The sequence below is a fragment of the Catharus ustulatus genome, chromosome 26 (genome assembly GCF_009819885.2).
Source record: "Catharus ustulatus isolate bCatUst1 chromosome 26, bCatUst1.pri.v2, whole genome shotgun sequence".
Taxonomy (NCBI): Eukaryota; Metazoa; Chordata; class Aves; order Passeriformes; family Turdidae; genus Catharus; species Catharus ustulatus.
In genome coordinates, this window is record NC_046246.1 from 2,794,127 (window position 1) to 2,811,005 (window position 16,879).

At 42.5% G+C, this 16,879-nt stretch overlaps 1 protein-coding gene across 1 annotated transcript in view; it reads right to left on the bottom strand.

The window, feature by feature from the left end:
- Positions 1-16,514, bottom strand: part of KDM1A (lysine demethylase 1A) — a 29,445-nt gene extending 12,931 nt beyond the window's left edge. Inside the window, exons 1-8 of the mRNA XM_033080901.1 lie at positions 16,230-16,514; positions 13,373-13,538; positions 8,650-8,709; positions 4,757-4,890; positions 2,980-3,058; positions 1,943-2,035; positions 1,124-1,230; positions 45-126 (exon numbers count right to left, since the gene is read on the bottom strand). Of these exons, the coding sequence (XP_032936792.1) occupies positions 45-126; positions 1,124-1,230; positions 1,943-2,035; positions 2,980-3,058; positions 4,757-4,890; positions 8,650-8,709; positions 13,373-13,538; positions 16,230-16,514 (1,006 nt within the window). The remainder of the gene's footprint in view (positions 1-44; positions 127-1,123; positions 1,231-1,942; positions 2,036-2,979; positions 3,059-4,756; positions 4,891-8,649; positions 8,710-13,372; positions 13,539-16,229) is intronic.
- Positions 16,515-16,879: the final 365 nt, after the last annotated feature.

The following is a 16,879-nucleotide window of genomic DNA, read 5'->3' on the forward strand; positions in this document are numbered from 1 at the left end:
CTCCCTGAGGAAATCAAATCCCTTTTTGATTTTGAAAAACTCACCAAGTCCTGTTACCACCATTGCTCCCAGATCAGCAACGTAATTCCCTTTGCGAAAGGTGGCAACTCTTCCTCCCACTCGGTCCTGTGAAAAGCATTAAAAAAAAAAAGATTTTAAACCTCCAGTTACATTCAGGAAGACATCTCACTGAAATATAACCACTGAAACATCTACAAAACATGGTGCAAATGTTCTCAACTGAGGGTTCAATAAACAGAATCTACACTTTTCCAAAAACCTCTGCAAATGAGCTCAATCACGATTAATTTGCCTAAGTTAAGGGATAAAATGCTTAAGTAGTATTTAAAAAAAAGGAGAAGAAAAAAAAGGAAAGAAATAGAAAAAAATCTGATTTGGGCAGATTTCACTATTTCTGTAGTAGGATCCACTGTGATTCCAAAGCCTTCAATGTCCATGCACACATTTAGTTATGTACTAGATTCTTCTCCTCTCCCTGATACCTAAAGACTTTTAGTTTCTTATCATTTTTCATATATTTCTAACTCTGTAGACTGTCAATACACAGTTATAACTTCTAGTACTTTTCCTGCCCTCTCCCACAGTTTAACAAACTCGTAACAGTACACTCTTGAAATTCTCCTGAAAGAACAAGCAGTCAGTTCACACACCACAAAATGTAGCACTAATTTTAAAGTCTCTTTTAAGCACAGAGTAATAAAGAATTAGTCTAGGCTTAAAATCCCACCTAATGTTGTATGGCAGTTTCAAGCCATGATTATATTTAACAAGCAAGCTGTCCAAACATGGACATGCATTCTGCTTTCTGATGAAAACCCAATTTCTAATCATGAAAGAATGTTGTTCCAGGCTGTTCCTGGTGTAAGCACACAACAGCAGCACCTGACTGCCCAGCCCAGCTCTGAGAAAGCATCAGCCAGCTCCCAGCAAGAACAGATGCACTCAGTTCCTTGTGAGACAGGTTCAGGAATTTATCCTGACTGCCTGGAGCACCACAGGCTGACCCACCCTGAGCATCTGCTGGGCCACAGCCCTGCTCTAGTATTCAACAGGTTACTGGCTAAGTTACCATAGAGAAATGAAATAGCACAGAAATTCATACTCTGGCTTCCAGAACTGTGACATCCATTCCAAAACTCTGCAACTGGCGAGCTGCTGCCAAGCCAGAGACTCCAGAACCAATAATGATCACCTTTCCTGTCTTCTTGGCTAAAGAGAGAGAAAAATCAGCTACAGTCATCCTTTATATGTGCAGTACTAAATTGTAAACAGCCATGTTAAAGTTGCATTTAAGAAATACCAAAAACAAAAAGCAGCTTTCTTCTCATGAGCAGTTCTGACAGAACAAAATCTTTAACAAAAAGAAAACTGAAGTAATTTTGAACATAACACTGAGACAGGTACAAGGAAAATACACCAGCAGTGCATCTGGAACAAGGAAGGAAACAGGACATCTTCCAGACAACTGTGTGAAGAAGAAATCAATTCATATTAATTACTGGGGACAAAGTATCATATTTTGATTTCTTTCTGCTCCAGAAGAATAAAACTTAAAAAGGTCAGAGAAGTTCACTTGCAAAATTCAAGAATCACGTAAGCATGTAACAGATCTAAGTACAATATTGTGGTTCTGACTTCAGTTATTCAAATGAGGAACCAAGATAACTCATTAAAAAGCAACAGTCACTGAATTATGTACAGAAGGTTTGCCAACATGCTTTCCTCTCAAAGTGATTTATGTAAATACATGGCTTCTCTGTGCCAAAATAAAACACATTAACATCAATACTCAGATGGCTTTCCAGCCTTTTTTATTTTCTTAGCACTGCAATTCTAAAAAATAGTACTCAAAAAACACTCCTAAGAAAACATAGAAGAATAAACCAAAACTTCAATTAGAAACAATGTTCAAGTTTCTTACTTGGAAGGGGCTTCACTCTTTTGTAGATCCCAAAGTTGATAAGCCCATGACGCTCCAGGTAGCTGTGAACCCTGTGAACCAGCACTGTGTCACCTAAAAGAATGTGCAAAGTTATAAAATTATTCTGTATGTTCAGAATCTGGGCAAGTCCCACTGAACACATCCTGCCCTACAGCTCTGCAGCCCTACTGAGAATTTTAGGCATATACAGAAATTTTAGGCATATACAGAAATCGAGGAATTCCTGCTGTTGCTCTACTGCCCACCTTCCAGAGGAGCCTGAGCTGCTTTTCTGACAATGCCCCATGCTGTGCTGCAGTTCTGAATCCTGCCTGAAAAGCTGCACAGGACATTAGGTGCTGCTTTCCATCTAGTGCACAACACCTTTTCTGAAACTGGTTGCAAAACCTAAGATCATGACACAAAACTGTGATGTGATTTGCTGGTATTCTGCCAATGCTTACTGCAGCCCTGGATTCTCATTTTTATTTTTAAAAGCAAAATAATTCATTATTTTGCAATTCTTAACAGTATATTTGCATTAATTTTAGCACTATTTTAGTCTTCAATTTTTTTTTTATGGCTACCCTGAACCTTTTTCCAGTTTATTGGGATCTTGTCTGAGAAGTGTGGAATGGTCTCCATTTGAAGCAGTAACTCCTCACTCTTCTACTGCCTTCTTGCATCACATTCAGTCTGTTCAAGTCTTAAAAAAACCTCCCAAAACCCATATGATTAATAATATCTTACAGCTGCAAACCACCAAGAAGCTGTAGCAAACCTTAAAAGCTACACATGAATTAACCCTACTGTAACAATCCATCTTTTTAGCAGCTTTTATGAATCCTGCTGGTGCTATTCTTTACCAGACAATGAACTCCACCAAATCTGAACCATGAGTAAAATGCATTATCTGTGCACTTTTAGCTCCACTAAAAAGGACTGAAGCATGTGAAGCAGCTATTCCTCAAACAAAAGTGAAAGAAAACAGCAATGATACATACAGCATGATTTTGGCAATGAAAAATTTGACTTACTATTGTAAGGTGCTTCTAATTGCTGGATAGTTGCTTCAAATGTCAGCTGAATCTTTGGGTTGTCCAACCAGAGCTGCAGCTGTATTTAAACAAACAACACAACACACATTGAGCAACACAAAAGTGGTGTTTTCCAGGCATATGTTTGCTACCAAATACTGCCAGAGGAAAGCCCAGAATGAATGAAACTTTGGGAGGACTACCCAAGCCACACTGAACTTCACCTTCCAGTGTTCCTTAAGGTGCAATACAGTCTGTTTGGAATTCTCACACCATTTCCAGCAAGTGGAAATGGACCAAGGTAGCACAGAGATGGCTGTGGCTGGCAATGGCAGTCAGCATTGTCTTTTAGACATCAGATTTCATGTTTTCATAAATCTACAGCAGTGCTTATCACATTATAAGGTTTATTTATCTCTGACATTTAATGATCCAATCCATCTTCACCAACAGAATATACAACCATGGACTACACTGGTCACACATACACAAAAAAAGCATATTTACAGGACATTTACAGTTCAAAAATCAAGCAGAAACAATTTTCTGTGATATGTTGTAGGTCAGTTCATACTAGAAAATAACTGTTTCCCAACAGAACTCCTACTTTGTAGCAGAGAGGCAGGAGTTAATATTTTTACTGTTACATGCCTAGTTTAGGTCATAATAGCATCTCCACTCCAGTCTGCATGCCATAATTAGTCATTTATTTCAGTATTTCTCTAGAGTTGCATTATACCCTATAGGAGTATAATAGTATAGGAGCTTCACAGTTCCTCACAGATACCACAATAAAGTGGAAACCCTACAACTATAATTAATAGGAATTATTAAGAAATAATTTCCTGATAATTCGGGAGGCTATTTGAGGCAAATGGCTCCTGAAGAGGCTGCACACTGCAGTTTGCAGTTCTGCTGAGCACTGGGCTCATATCAGCTGTTCCAGTCTCTGCTATTCTCACTTCCAGCCTCCTCTCACAAGCCTTTCTCAAACAGGATTCCTGCTCAGGAATTTCTTCAAGTTCCTCTGCAGTCAACAAAGCCCACAGATCAGCAGTGCTGCTTTTCCCTGTAAATATCTCTCTCCAGTATTTTCTTAGTTTCAGTGGAAGGCTTTTCTGCTTCCAACACATTTCTGAAAGGATTACTCACTATTCACTTCGTGCAAATTGTTTTCCAAACTTTTTGGCATGCTCTGGCCTGTTTTCACACATCTCATGACTTCCCAGAAGTTACAATTTGAATTAGAGGAAAATTTTACAGGAATCATGCTCTTAGCAGGATGTCTACCATACATAAATTTTAAATAACTTTTTAAAGTTATTAAGGACTGAGTGTTACCATGGCCAATACCCCATTATGTTTCTTGATCCTCTTTAGTCTGTGAAAAAACTGAGTGGTGCATAAGGTGTTTTGTCTCTTAATTATGGTCACACAGCAACTTTCAAAATATTTCTTGCTTTCCTACTGTAATTTTTCAAACATTACTTCAGTTTTCCAAAATACTTTTTTCAAAATACAGGAGAAAGCCTTGATCCCTGTTTTGGATGTTGTAAATACACTACAAATTTACACTGTAAATTCTTTATGCTGCTCACAGCACTGCTTTGATCATGGGGAGCACATTTCTTAGCAACTTAAGAGCATGACAGAATGCTAGAATGAAACCCCCACCATCTGAAAACCAAAAATTCCATCAAGTGCTGGACATGGTAACTGCCAAAAAGGTACACAAATTTCCTCCCTTTTTACAGCAATACTTTTACAACGAACTTACAGTGCGGTTCCTGATGTACAGAAACACCTTCTGAGTCTGCTGGGGCCCACTGATTATATCAGGGAAGCAGGCAGCTTCTTGAGATGTCATACGGTCATGTGGGAGTCTGCTCTGGAAAGCTGCACCCTCCACACCTACAATAAAAAGACAAGTAGTCTACAGGCACTGCAGAGGAACACCACCCTTCCCAGCCAGTGCATTCAGCCAGGAGATGATACAGTGGCAGTTTAATGGGATGCTTTCATTTATTTCCTTTTATTTGTTTCTACAAGACATACAGGCTTCCAAATCAATCAGGTATCTAGAGATAATGAAAAAAACTACACTACAGGGAAGATAAAACAAATAAACATACAAAACCCTCAAAGAACAAAGCCTGAAAAATATCACATATCATCAATACATTATATATAACACACATACACACACACATACATGTATTAACAATCAAACATGTTTTAGATGCTGTCCTTAATTTGTGTGGTTTCCATTTTTTAACAGAACCTGAAAATCACTTTAGAACCTGTTGAAAGCCAAAATATCTGTAACATACAAGCACAGCATTTACCATCCCCTCTCACCTGCTTCTCAAAGTTTCATTTGCACTGACCTTCTCCAGCTAGAGGAACCCACCTTGAACTCTCATTTTGCATATCTGATGTATTTACAGCACACAGTGCAACAAAACACAATCACACTTATGCATTTCCTGTGCTCCCTCCCCAAGTGCTGCCTACAACAACAGATTTCCTACTTCTCTTTCTAAATGTTCCACATGTAAAAGATTGAGGTTGAACCCATACAGGAGAGGTTTTCTCTAAGGAAATCCTTCACTCATACAGGAACCTGCATTCTACCAATTCCCACTGGCACTGATGTAACTACATTTCTGTACCCTGCTTTCCTCAGTCTCTGTTATGTTGTACTACAGAAAAAGTGACAAACTAAGACACAGCTGCATCAAGTGCTACAGCACAAGTGCAGAAAGCAAATCCTGCAGGCACAGCGAGCAAAGCAAAGTCCTGAGATATGAAATACAGCAAGAAAAATATAAATCTCCCATGTCCTAGAGTGACTTTGATCGGGACAGAGGAAAAGGCATTCAATCTAGAAAGACAGAAGCCAAAAAAGCCCACAAGTAACACAGTATGATTAAGATCACTTGCTGAAACTGGAATTGCTCAAAAGATTACAATAAAGAGCAAAGTAAATATAAGCTTGCAGTGTGTTGCACTAACCAAGACAACTGTTTAAGAGTTTGAAGTTCATGTATAGCAGTACATGTCACTGTACCAGGGAGAAGAGTTCCCTGCTTTTAATTCTGGTGCCACTGCACATCCTTTTAACTTCCAAGTATTTTTACTTCCCAAAGGTGCTGAAATAAAAAAAACCAACAAAAAAAAAAGCCCCACAAAAAAACACCACCAAAAAAAAAACTAATGAAGGAAATGGGGGCTGTGAAACTAACAAAAAAAAACCCAAATCAAAACCAAAATAAAAACCCCCAAACAAAAAAAACCCAACCACACAAAAAACCCAATCAAACAAAAAAAACCCCCTCACAACAAAAAGGAAAAAAACCCCAAAACCCCAAACCAAGCAAACAACAAAAAAAAACCAAACTAAACAAAAACCAATCAACCAAAAAAACCACCCACAACCAAAAATTCATTCGCAAGCAAAGATCAAAAGATCTGTGTGATGACTCAAGGTAAAGAAAACTGTCTGTAATCATTTACACAAATTTTGCAGCAAGAAGAAATTAGTAACAGAAGCTACAGAGCACTGGAAGTGAAATAAAATTAAGCAAAGGAGAAGCTGACACACAGTGTTTCCTGCACTAACGTTCAGCTGTGGAATTGAAACCCATAGCTCTAATTGAAACCCATAGCTCTAATTGAAACCCATAGCTCTATTAGGACTTCATTTTCTCCAGCAACAACCATCCCCCCAGCCCTTCTGTGTCCTTCCACCTAACCCTGTCCCAGTGTGCCAACATCTGCACAGGAATGCTCAACTATGAATTCTATAAAACTGGGCCTGGAAATCAAACCAGTTATCAATTCTCCGATACTTTATTAATGCTAATAATCTTAATTAAGGTTTTAGATCCTCAAGTGCTAGCAAAAATCTCAGCAGCACAATTTTCAGAGTGGCCAGGTAAAGACCTGAAATGCTGAACCTGACTCTCTCTGTGTGTTTCTCCAGGTACCTGCTAAAAAGCAATCTAATCATCAAACACCAGCAAAATCTCACATGTGTGGATTTAAGGCAACTCAGCAGTTTCCTGAAGAGGTTTGGGATTTACTTCTTCCAAGTGAGCATCCAGAGAACATGGTGCTGCTGACAGTTCTGAAAAGAACTCTCCCAAGGTTGGGAGAGTTGGGGAGGCCTTTAAGGTTATATACCTCTCATGGCAATACCCAAACTTTAAAAGTAGAATAACAGAGTAGATCAAGATGAGCAAAGGTATTCAGTTAAAAAAACAAAAACAACTAATAAAACAACCCACAAGAGTGTTCCATACAAGAATTTAGAAAAAGCAAAGCTATTAAGAGCAAAGATAGCATTTTTATTTGGCCAACCACTGGAAGATCTTATTAGAACTAAATGTCCTTGAATTTACTTCTGCAACTACACAGTTCAAATCTAAATGGATCTGGATTTCAGGCTGACTAAATCCCATTTCACACCCTTACTGCTTGTATTTCATGAAAGCCACACATGACAGGGATTACCAGTTCAAAACTATGTGTTTCTCCTTGGGAGTTCTGCCTGGACTGGTTTTCAGCTCCTCCTCACACACATTTGTGCACACACACTTGCCCATTTCCTGACCTTCAGCACTAGCAACTAATTGGCTAAAGTTCTGTGTATTGAGTTTCTTCCCCAAAAAGAAATCCTGAGGGATGCTGCTTGTTTAAAGAAAACATCTGCAAATGAACACACTGAATGAAAGGATTTTTGGCTGTTGAATTGGACAGTTGTTAGAGCATACACTCAGCATGTAATACAAAATGCAAAATTTCCAATCAGCCAATGCCTGCCTAAAAGTGAAATAGGCAATGCATCCTTCAGCCCATGAGCCATAATAACCAGCAGTTCCATGCACATGGTAACATCCATAACAGTATTTGGCTCCCTTACTTACAACAGTAAAGGATGCACTCTTAGATGAGTATCCTGAAGTTCTATTTGCTTCAAAAAGAGCAACTTGGAGGTACAGAATAGGTTCTGGAGCCTTTGACTCTTGTTTAAAACCCTAATCCTGAAGTGAGAGTAAAAGCAGCAGAGTTGGAGGAAGATTTTAAGTAGCACTCCAAGTACTTAAGAGTAAAGACACCAATCCTGTGAATGAAGCAATGAGCACTGCCAGCAGCAGCACCAAGGCCAAATGCAATTCCCAATGCAGTCCAGTGAGCAGCAGACCATGAATCTGCCCAGCAATCTCCTAGGCCAAGTGCTGGCACACAGGTCAAACACAAACCCTTTCAAAAGACAAAATGAAAGGAGCAAAAAGGTACTCCATGCTATGTTTCTTCAGCACATTAGAAAAAAGGGTAACTGTTCTAAAGCTCTCTGTGGCAGTCTGGTGGTACTGGCTAGGTAAGAAACAGCTTTCTGTACGTTTATACTCCTCTGAACATGGAGAGGAGTGGAGGGATGAGAGATCGGCCTGAGGCATTTCAACACAGGTTAGCTAGTGCCCTTTTCCACAGCTGTTATAGCCCTCAACTGCAATGTGAATACCCCCCACTTTTTAAACAGGTGGGTACACAACTCCTGCATCTCCTGCTCGGTTCGGGACAACCACACCCATGCGCACTTGCAAGCATCGATCCCTATCCTGGCGGCTCTTGCTACTCATGGCAAGCATCAAACGCCACCCTCACCTGATGCTTGGCCGTCTCCATACCCTCCAGAACTGTCGTCTTGAAGTCCTCCTGCTTGCCCTGTGGAAGGAAAGAGGAGAACTCAGGGACCTTACTCCATAAGTTAAACCATACTGGACATAAAGGCCCGGCAGTTGGCGTTTTAGGTATTAAATTTCACCAACTAACTAAACCCATTTTCTGAGAATCCCATCTTCTGGAACCTAGGTTCAGGGCACCAAAAAATTATGTTCTAAAGTGTTATCCAGGTTACTGGAACGCTTTACATCAGATTTTATGGGAAGTAAAGAAGTACACCATATGTAGCATTCCTGGTGGCTAAATACTTATGATCTGGCAGATGGATACCATGGGATCCTATGGATCTCGAACCCTAAGAATTTGATCATCTTGCCTTTGGTGCTCCCAAGTCTCCCCATATCCCAAGGAGATAGTTTAAAGCATTTTGAAAAGCCTCTTATAGTCAGGAGACCCTATTATTCCCCCATAAACCCTTCCTTTAAACTTGATGCTAGAACAATTCTTGAAAAGCTCAGACCTCTTATCTTGGCTTCAGTACCCTTGATGCACCATCGGTGTTCTAACACACTAAGACTGTCTTTGAAGCCAAACACACATCATACCATTGATCAGTGAAAGACAAAGCATTGAAAGACATTAGCCTTTCAACATTCCCAGCAGTGGAAACATGAGGAAAGGCTAAGCACTGATCTGAAAGATCTGAAGAAGTCTCAGAATCACCTTAGCCTGCACCTAAGCCCTAAACAGGACTGCAACACAAACAGAAACAAGCACGTTTAGAAGAGGGATGAGTACAGCTGCAGTGTCTGCAGGAACAAAGCCATTACACACCTCACACACTGCTCACTTCACAGGAGGCACTAGCTCTGAGTTGAGGTCATGAGCAATATTCTTCCACCCTCAGATGGTTCCTGAAGTGCCATGACCTGCAGAGCTCAGGAAGCCACGGCACACTCCTGGCCCAGTGCTGTTCAGCTGGCTCCTGCTGCACCAAGGCTCCTCCAAACCACACACCTCAGCAGCCAGCAAGTCCAAATCACCATGCACTGAAACACTCTGCAATGGAACAGCTGCTTCCTAGAGCACAACTGCTCAGCTGCAATCTCCAAACAGGTAAGAGCAAGGTCTAACCTGAGGCTAAACACACAGTTGTTAACACTCCTTAGAGTCTAGGTGGACAATTTTGCCAGAATGTAATTTAAGGTTCAGGAACACACTAACTGAGAAGAATTTCATCTGAACTACACACTTAACCCCTAAAGCAAAACACAGAAAGTTAAACAAATGTTTCCATACTGTGCTAAACTGGATTAATCTAGAATGCCACAACATTAAACATCTACAGATAAAACAAAATAGGAACTGAAATGAGACAGACATTTTCCCTCAGTACAGCAGAGGAGCCATAGTCAGTACTTATATAAAATTAGTCTGCCAGCAGGGAAATAAAAATACTCATGGTGAGACTGTGACAAATAACTGTATTTTGACAGGCCTCACAAGACCTGTGAATAAGCATAGCTGCAACAGCAAGATAGAACACTTTACTTGATCTACATTGCAAGTACTTTATTTTGGAGGGAACATTTCAAGACTTGCTTCCATTCTGGGAGAGACTAACACAATTGAAACATGAATATTTACAGTCAAGCACAGGTCATTAATGTGCAATAAGAGTTTCATCTGTGCTTTCCATAAGTCAAGAAATTAAATACATTCTGACTTTAGTTTATTCATAATCCCTGAATTAACACTGCCAGTAAGCAGAGGGAAAAAACACAATTCTAAATGCTACTCAGCCTGAGCAGAGAAGTGTGGAAACAAGGCCTGCTAGAGAAGACTGCCTCTCTTCCCTGGAAGAAAGATTCTAGCTGTAAAGGAGCAAGCAGCAAGTAAACTGCTGATCCCTGTTAACATCAAACTATTGCAGCTCAACAGAACATGTGTGAGAGCAGAATCTGCTCAAAGCCTCAAGGTAGCAGAATTACAGACCATGAGCTGAAGAGCAATGAGGAAGAAAGCCCACAAAGGAATCTACTTGACAGAACTCTCCACTGTCTCAAAATTAAGAATAGCTGCACACAAGTATCACAGAGTACTGAGTTTATTTAGGAAAAGAGACAAGTCAGATAAAATAAAGAGACAAAGCACCACTAAGTTTGACCATTCCCTTGATCTTAATCTTGACTCAGTTCCTTAGAAAACAGCACTTAAAAATATAGGATTACCACAAAGTAAGAATACTGACAACACTAAAAGGAGCTAGTAAGGAAAATCTTCTGTAGGCCTAAATATGAAAATCCAATTTGGCAAGGAAAAACAAATCAAAGATTCTTAGAGAAAAAAAATAAAAGAAAAAAAGAGAAAAAATAAAAGTAAGCTCCTTGATTCCAAAAGGGATAGTAGCAAACAAGAACACAAATGTCATCAGTCAGCACTAAAAAGGAGTTCAGAAGCCTTTTGCTCTTAGACAATGTTCCTCAAGTAAAAAAAAAGAGATTCTCTAAGAAAATTACCTTAACCATGAAATACTGTCCCACCTTTTAAAACTGCTCTGCAATAGCAGCAGCATATCTTGCAATTCCAGACTGCAATAGCCAAACACCTGCAAGTCCCCCCAGCTGAACACATGAAGGGAACCTACTGAAGGAAGGGCAGCACTGTGCTGTCACCTGGAGTGTGACACTCAATAATCCCCTTCACTGTCTGTAGGGACAGGCTAATGAAATACCAGATATGAGCACCAGCACATTTTGAAGTTGCATAATCAGGATTTTCAGCTCAAAAGCTGTAATGTAGACAGTTTTATGGCTCTACTGCATTACCTGCATTTTCACAGGCTTTAAACACAGAAATGAAATTTTTAAGGTCTGCAATGAGAAGAAATTAATAGCAATACCCAGGCTAACTAAAATTTTCCTAGATTTTCAGTATGCAATCCTAATCTACTATTACTGTCCAATTTAATTTCTTATTGAACACTTCAATTTTTCCTTCAAAGTGACAGAGGGAAAACCTCAATTACAAACACTGCTTTTATATACAGCAGACTCCATGCTGCCTCCTCCTTCTAGAGTGGCTGAATTAGAAGTTTCAATGCACTTTTAACAGCCAGCATAAGATGACCTGATGTTCTCAACACCTATATTAATAAAGACAAAACCAGAGAGATCCACAAACATATGTACTCTCAGAAACCTTTAAAGTTACAGCAAGGCTAGCTATGGAATGACAGCTTGAAATGTCTTCTTTCTACTGTATTGCTTCATGCATATTCACTGAATTTCTAGGAACAGAGAAATTATATGATGACCTGAAATCTACTCATTTCTAGGCAGCTAGATACAGCCTGTTTGAAAATTGATTGTATTTAGATAGCTGAACACAGTGCCTCCAAAATAACTGCTGTGTGTATAGAGCAGCATGACTCAAAATTGCTGATATTCCACATTTCTTCCTTCATGGGACAAAACCTGTTCCATTGTACTTCACTGATTATGCCTCAAACTGATTTCAATACTCATTCTTAGGGGCACAAAATGGAATCTGAGAGAAATAAAAAGTGTTTTAGTATTAGGTCTTAAGGATTAAACAGAACATCTAAGTTAAATTGTAAGCTTAGAATACTTGCTTAATTACCCCTATTAAAATTCCATTTTTGCTACACCAGTTACAACTGGGGTGGCAGGATTTTTGTCACTGGAATTATTTCAGTCAAGCGTATGAGCTACAGTATTCCTGTACCTGTAGGAGCCTACAGCTGCAACAAGGAGAGGTTACAATGGCAAATTTTAAGAGATATAACACACCCACAGCTTTTAATATTTTTTCTGCAACTGAAGGTAGATATCCCAAGCTAACATCAGTCCTATGTTCTCAAACCTGCCAGCCAAAAAGAAAATCAAGATAACTGAAGACTAACAGTGACTCACATCAGAGATGAAGCTGCAAATATTCAACTACTGGACTTCAGCTCTTGTTTAACACCAGCTAGTATACACATTACCACATGAACTCTCTTGACTCTGAACTTTGCAAAAGCATGACCTAGACAGCTGAGTGACACCCCACCAACAGACCTCACTAAGGGTGCCAGCTGGAAACACAATGGAGGTAGAGAATAGGGTACTGCTACTACCACAAATTTCAAAAGCTGCCTCCTGAACAAGACTGACAAAAAACTTCTCAATGTAAACAGAAGCTCTGCCTAAACTAATGAGGAAAGCATTGAAATTTAAGCAAACAGTATCCAACCAGAATTTAATACAAGTCATAGTTTAAAGCCACAGGAATCACAGTAGTTTAAATCTGTTCTTCTGCATAACATATCCCCCATAAACCCAACCTCTTTTCTCTCTGAGGAATAAGTGAATGTTCATACAAGAGCAGGTGTGGCAGCAAAGAGCCAGGGAGGCTATTCTGGTCAATAAGCTTCCAAAGACAAGTCAGTGAGGATCATGAGAATATGGCACAAGAGGTTTGGCTTCATTTGGAATTACATTAATGCTTATTCCTATTTTTATCAGGCTGTTCTGCATTTCTCCCCTCCTTCCACATATGAGGCCAGCAAACAAAGCACTGTAGAACAATTATTCAAAACCAGATTTAAACCAGACATGGGATTCATGATGCCACACCCAGCCCTACCTAACTTCTGTTAACAAATCAGGTAAACAGTTCCAGAGGAGGTCTCTCTACTCACCAGATGGCTCCTCTGGCTCACTTTCATTCTCTTCTTCTGCAGGAGCTGGTGGAGGTGGTGGGGGTAGTTTTTTCTCTTTCTCAGCTTTAGCATTTCTCTCTTCTTCAGAGTAATACTCATCTTCTGATAGGTTTGCAAGACTCTCATCCATCTCTCTATACTCGACCTGTGAAAAGCACAACAGAACATAAACACACTGAAGATGCCTGGAAATCAGGCTACTAACATTAATGTTGCAAGTAACACAATTGCCAACAGTTTAAAGAAAAGGCCTGAGCTACCTTATTTGGACTCTTATTGCAGATACCATGTTATAAAATGCAACAAAGCTTAACAATTTCCAAATGTTTTTGCCTCCACCTAAAAAAAAAAATCTTCAGCACCCTATAGTAGGAGCTTTCTACTCACATCAAACCTAGTTTGTGTGTTATATTATCATTTAATCTCTCTGGTTTTGTTCCCTTCCTTCACATCCCTGCCAAGGGATAAAAAGCAGCCTCTGTGTCCACTCCATGTGTTCCAACTTGAATTTCATCTGCTAAGCACAGATGACCAGAAGTGCAGACCAAGATTTCCTGCAGAAATCCCACCTGTGGCCTGTATGTTCTCCTGCTTACTGGGAATCCTGTCCTGCTACAGAGGCTCACAGCTGCTTCCTCTCCAGAATGGTCACACTAGTGGCTCAACACAAGAAACAGCCCTTCCTCTCATTCTCCCCAATCTTTATTGCCACATAATACCATAATGTCTTTGTTCTGTTACTGTTCTCCAGTAAAAATAAATAAAATCACCAGCCAAAACCTCTCCAGCTTGAAGGAACATGGAAACTCCAAGAACTAACCTGGAAGGGCTGCATCTCATACTGCTTAGTCAACCAAGCTTTAATCCAAAGAAAGTTCTGTACACTGCTATTGTATAGTGGTAATTTCCCTACTGACTGGGAAGGAAGAAAGCACTTCTCAATATGCAGCCATGGGAAAAATAAAAAGAAAGCAGCTAGTGATCCTCCAACATCCCACAGGCTCCACCAGGAAATGACAAAAACAACTCTGGATTTCTCACCAAAGGAAAAAATCTTTCATAATCCACGTTCAGTCAGTAAAAAAGAGCAATAACAGGCATAATTCCAAGTAGCTTTGGGATTCCTTAAGATACTAACATACTCCATTATCTGCCACCTTTTAAATGTTTACATTTCACAATGTCCAGCATATTCAGTTTTCACACTGCTGCACATCCAGGACCTCCTGTGAACTCCCACTCTGAAGCAAGTGACCACTCAGCACATCCATACATTACCAGGGATATCTGAAGCCACACAACTACTGTCCTTTGAAGTCTCTTATTCCCTTTAAGCTTCCACAACTTTTGAAGAATAATCAAGTTGAATAAAAAACCCTAAGCTTTTCCCTAGATTTATTTTTAACCTAGATACCCTCCCAAACTAAGCTCACACCACAAACATTCATGCTGGCCTGAGTGCTCGAGGTGACAGATGGTGCCACAAACACCCATTGCAGATGGGTACTGTCAGTGCAAAGAAACATCAACCACACAGAGCAATAATTCCTACTAGTTAACAGACCCATATAAAGAAGGAATGCTGATGATCCTCTGAAGATCACAGAATGGTTTAGACTGGAAGGGACATTCAAACCCATCTCATTTGACACCTTTCACTATCCCAGGGTGCTCCAAGCCCCACCCAACGTGTGCATGAACGATTCCAGGGATGAGGCAACCACAGCTTCTCTGAGCAACCCGTGCCAGGGCCTCAACACCCTCACTGTAAAAAATGCCTTATGTCCAGTCTACACCTACCTAATTCTGATTTAAAGATGCACCAGACTGACCTACCCAACAGCTCCTGCGTGTGAAGGACAGTCCAACTACCACATCACATCACTAAACATCACATCATGGCTCTGAACAGCCATGTTCAATGCCACAGGACAAAACAATTCCAAAAAGTAATTTCAGCTTCCATGTCAAACACCCCAACCCCAGGCACAGTCAAGATCTTCAATACCTTCTGAAAGGTTTCCATGAAAAAGTTTCACCAAAAAAAAGTAACGTTCTCATATATTTTGAACAACAGATGAGAATTTCATACTACAGACCCTATTGGAGACATATTACTGTTAGATTTCATTGCTAAATCTCACCCTGACACAGCCTTGACCCGGCTCTTCCATACCAACGGAGGGAAGGTGAGGAACAGCGGACAGAGCATAGCTATCACCTTCACCACCCTGCAAAACCAGCTGCACCCATATACCACAGCAACAGAAGAATTTGCTGATAAAATGTAAGCTCAAGAGCGCTCCAACGCACTGCCATGGATTTGGGGTGTTTTTACTGTCAGGAACGGCAAAAAGTTCCTAAACAGCAGCAGAAAGCTCTCCTTTATGATAGGAGAGAGTTCTCCCCAGAGGCCACGAAGTGGGCTAAGGACAACGGGGATCCTGATCTTTATCTGCAGCCAGTGCGGCTTCCTGTGCCCGCGTTTGTCCTTTGCACTCACGAGACCGAGCCCTCGGTCCGGGGCACGGTACCAGCCCCGTTCGGCAGGCCCGGGGCCGTGCTGAGCCCTGAGGAGGGCAGGACTGGTCCGGGGCCGTGCCGAGCCCCACGGCAGGGCCGGCCCAGCAGGGCCCGGTGCTGTGCCGAGCCCCACGGCAGGGCTGGCCCAGTAGGGCCGGTGCTGTGCAGAGCCCCACGGCAGGGCTGGCCCGGCAGGGCCGGTGCTGTGCTGTGCCCCACCGCAGGGCTGGCCCAGCAGGGCCGGGGCCTGCTGGCCCGAGCGCGCCGCGCACGAGGCGCCAGAGGGGCCGCACCCGGAGCGCCCCACACCTACTTTGGCTCGCTTGCGGCGGCTGGTCCTGCGGCCCTCGGGGGTCTCGGCGATGCCGGTGGTTTCGGCGCCGGGCGCAGGGGTGGCCCCGACGGCCGACGGCTCGGACACACCGCCCGGAGGCGAGGCCCGCGGCGGCTCCTTCTTGCGGGGCGTGCGCTCCGAAGCCCCGCCGCTATCCGAAGAGGAGCCCAGCGCCCCGGCGGCGGCGGGCGGGGGCACCGGCGCCTCTGGCCCGGCCTCGCCGCCCGCCGCCACCTCCGCGCCCTTCTTGCCGCCCGCCAACATCGCCCCCGCCGCACAAAGGAGCCGCCCGGGGGCTGCGGCCCCAGCCCCGCGTCACATCCGGGCGGACGCGCGCGCGCACCGCGCCGGGCCCGCCGCCAGCAGGGGGCGCTGCCGCCCCGCCGGAGCGCCCTGCGCCACAGCGCCCCCTGCAGCTCGCGGGTCATCCTCGCACCCGCGCCCGGCCCTGAGCGGGCACGGCCCCGCACATCGCTCCGGGCCCCGCACATCGCTCCGGGCCTGAACGGGCACGGCCCCGCACATCGCTCCGGGCCCTGAACGGGCACGGCCCCGCACATCGCTCCGGGCCTGAACGGGCACGGCCCCCGCACATCGCTCCGGCCCTGAACGGGCACGGCCCCGCACAT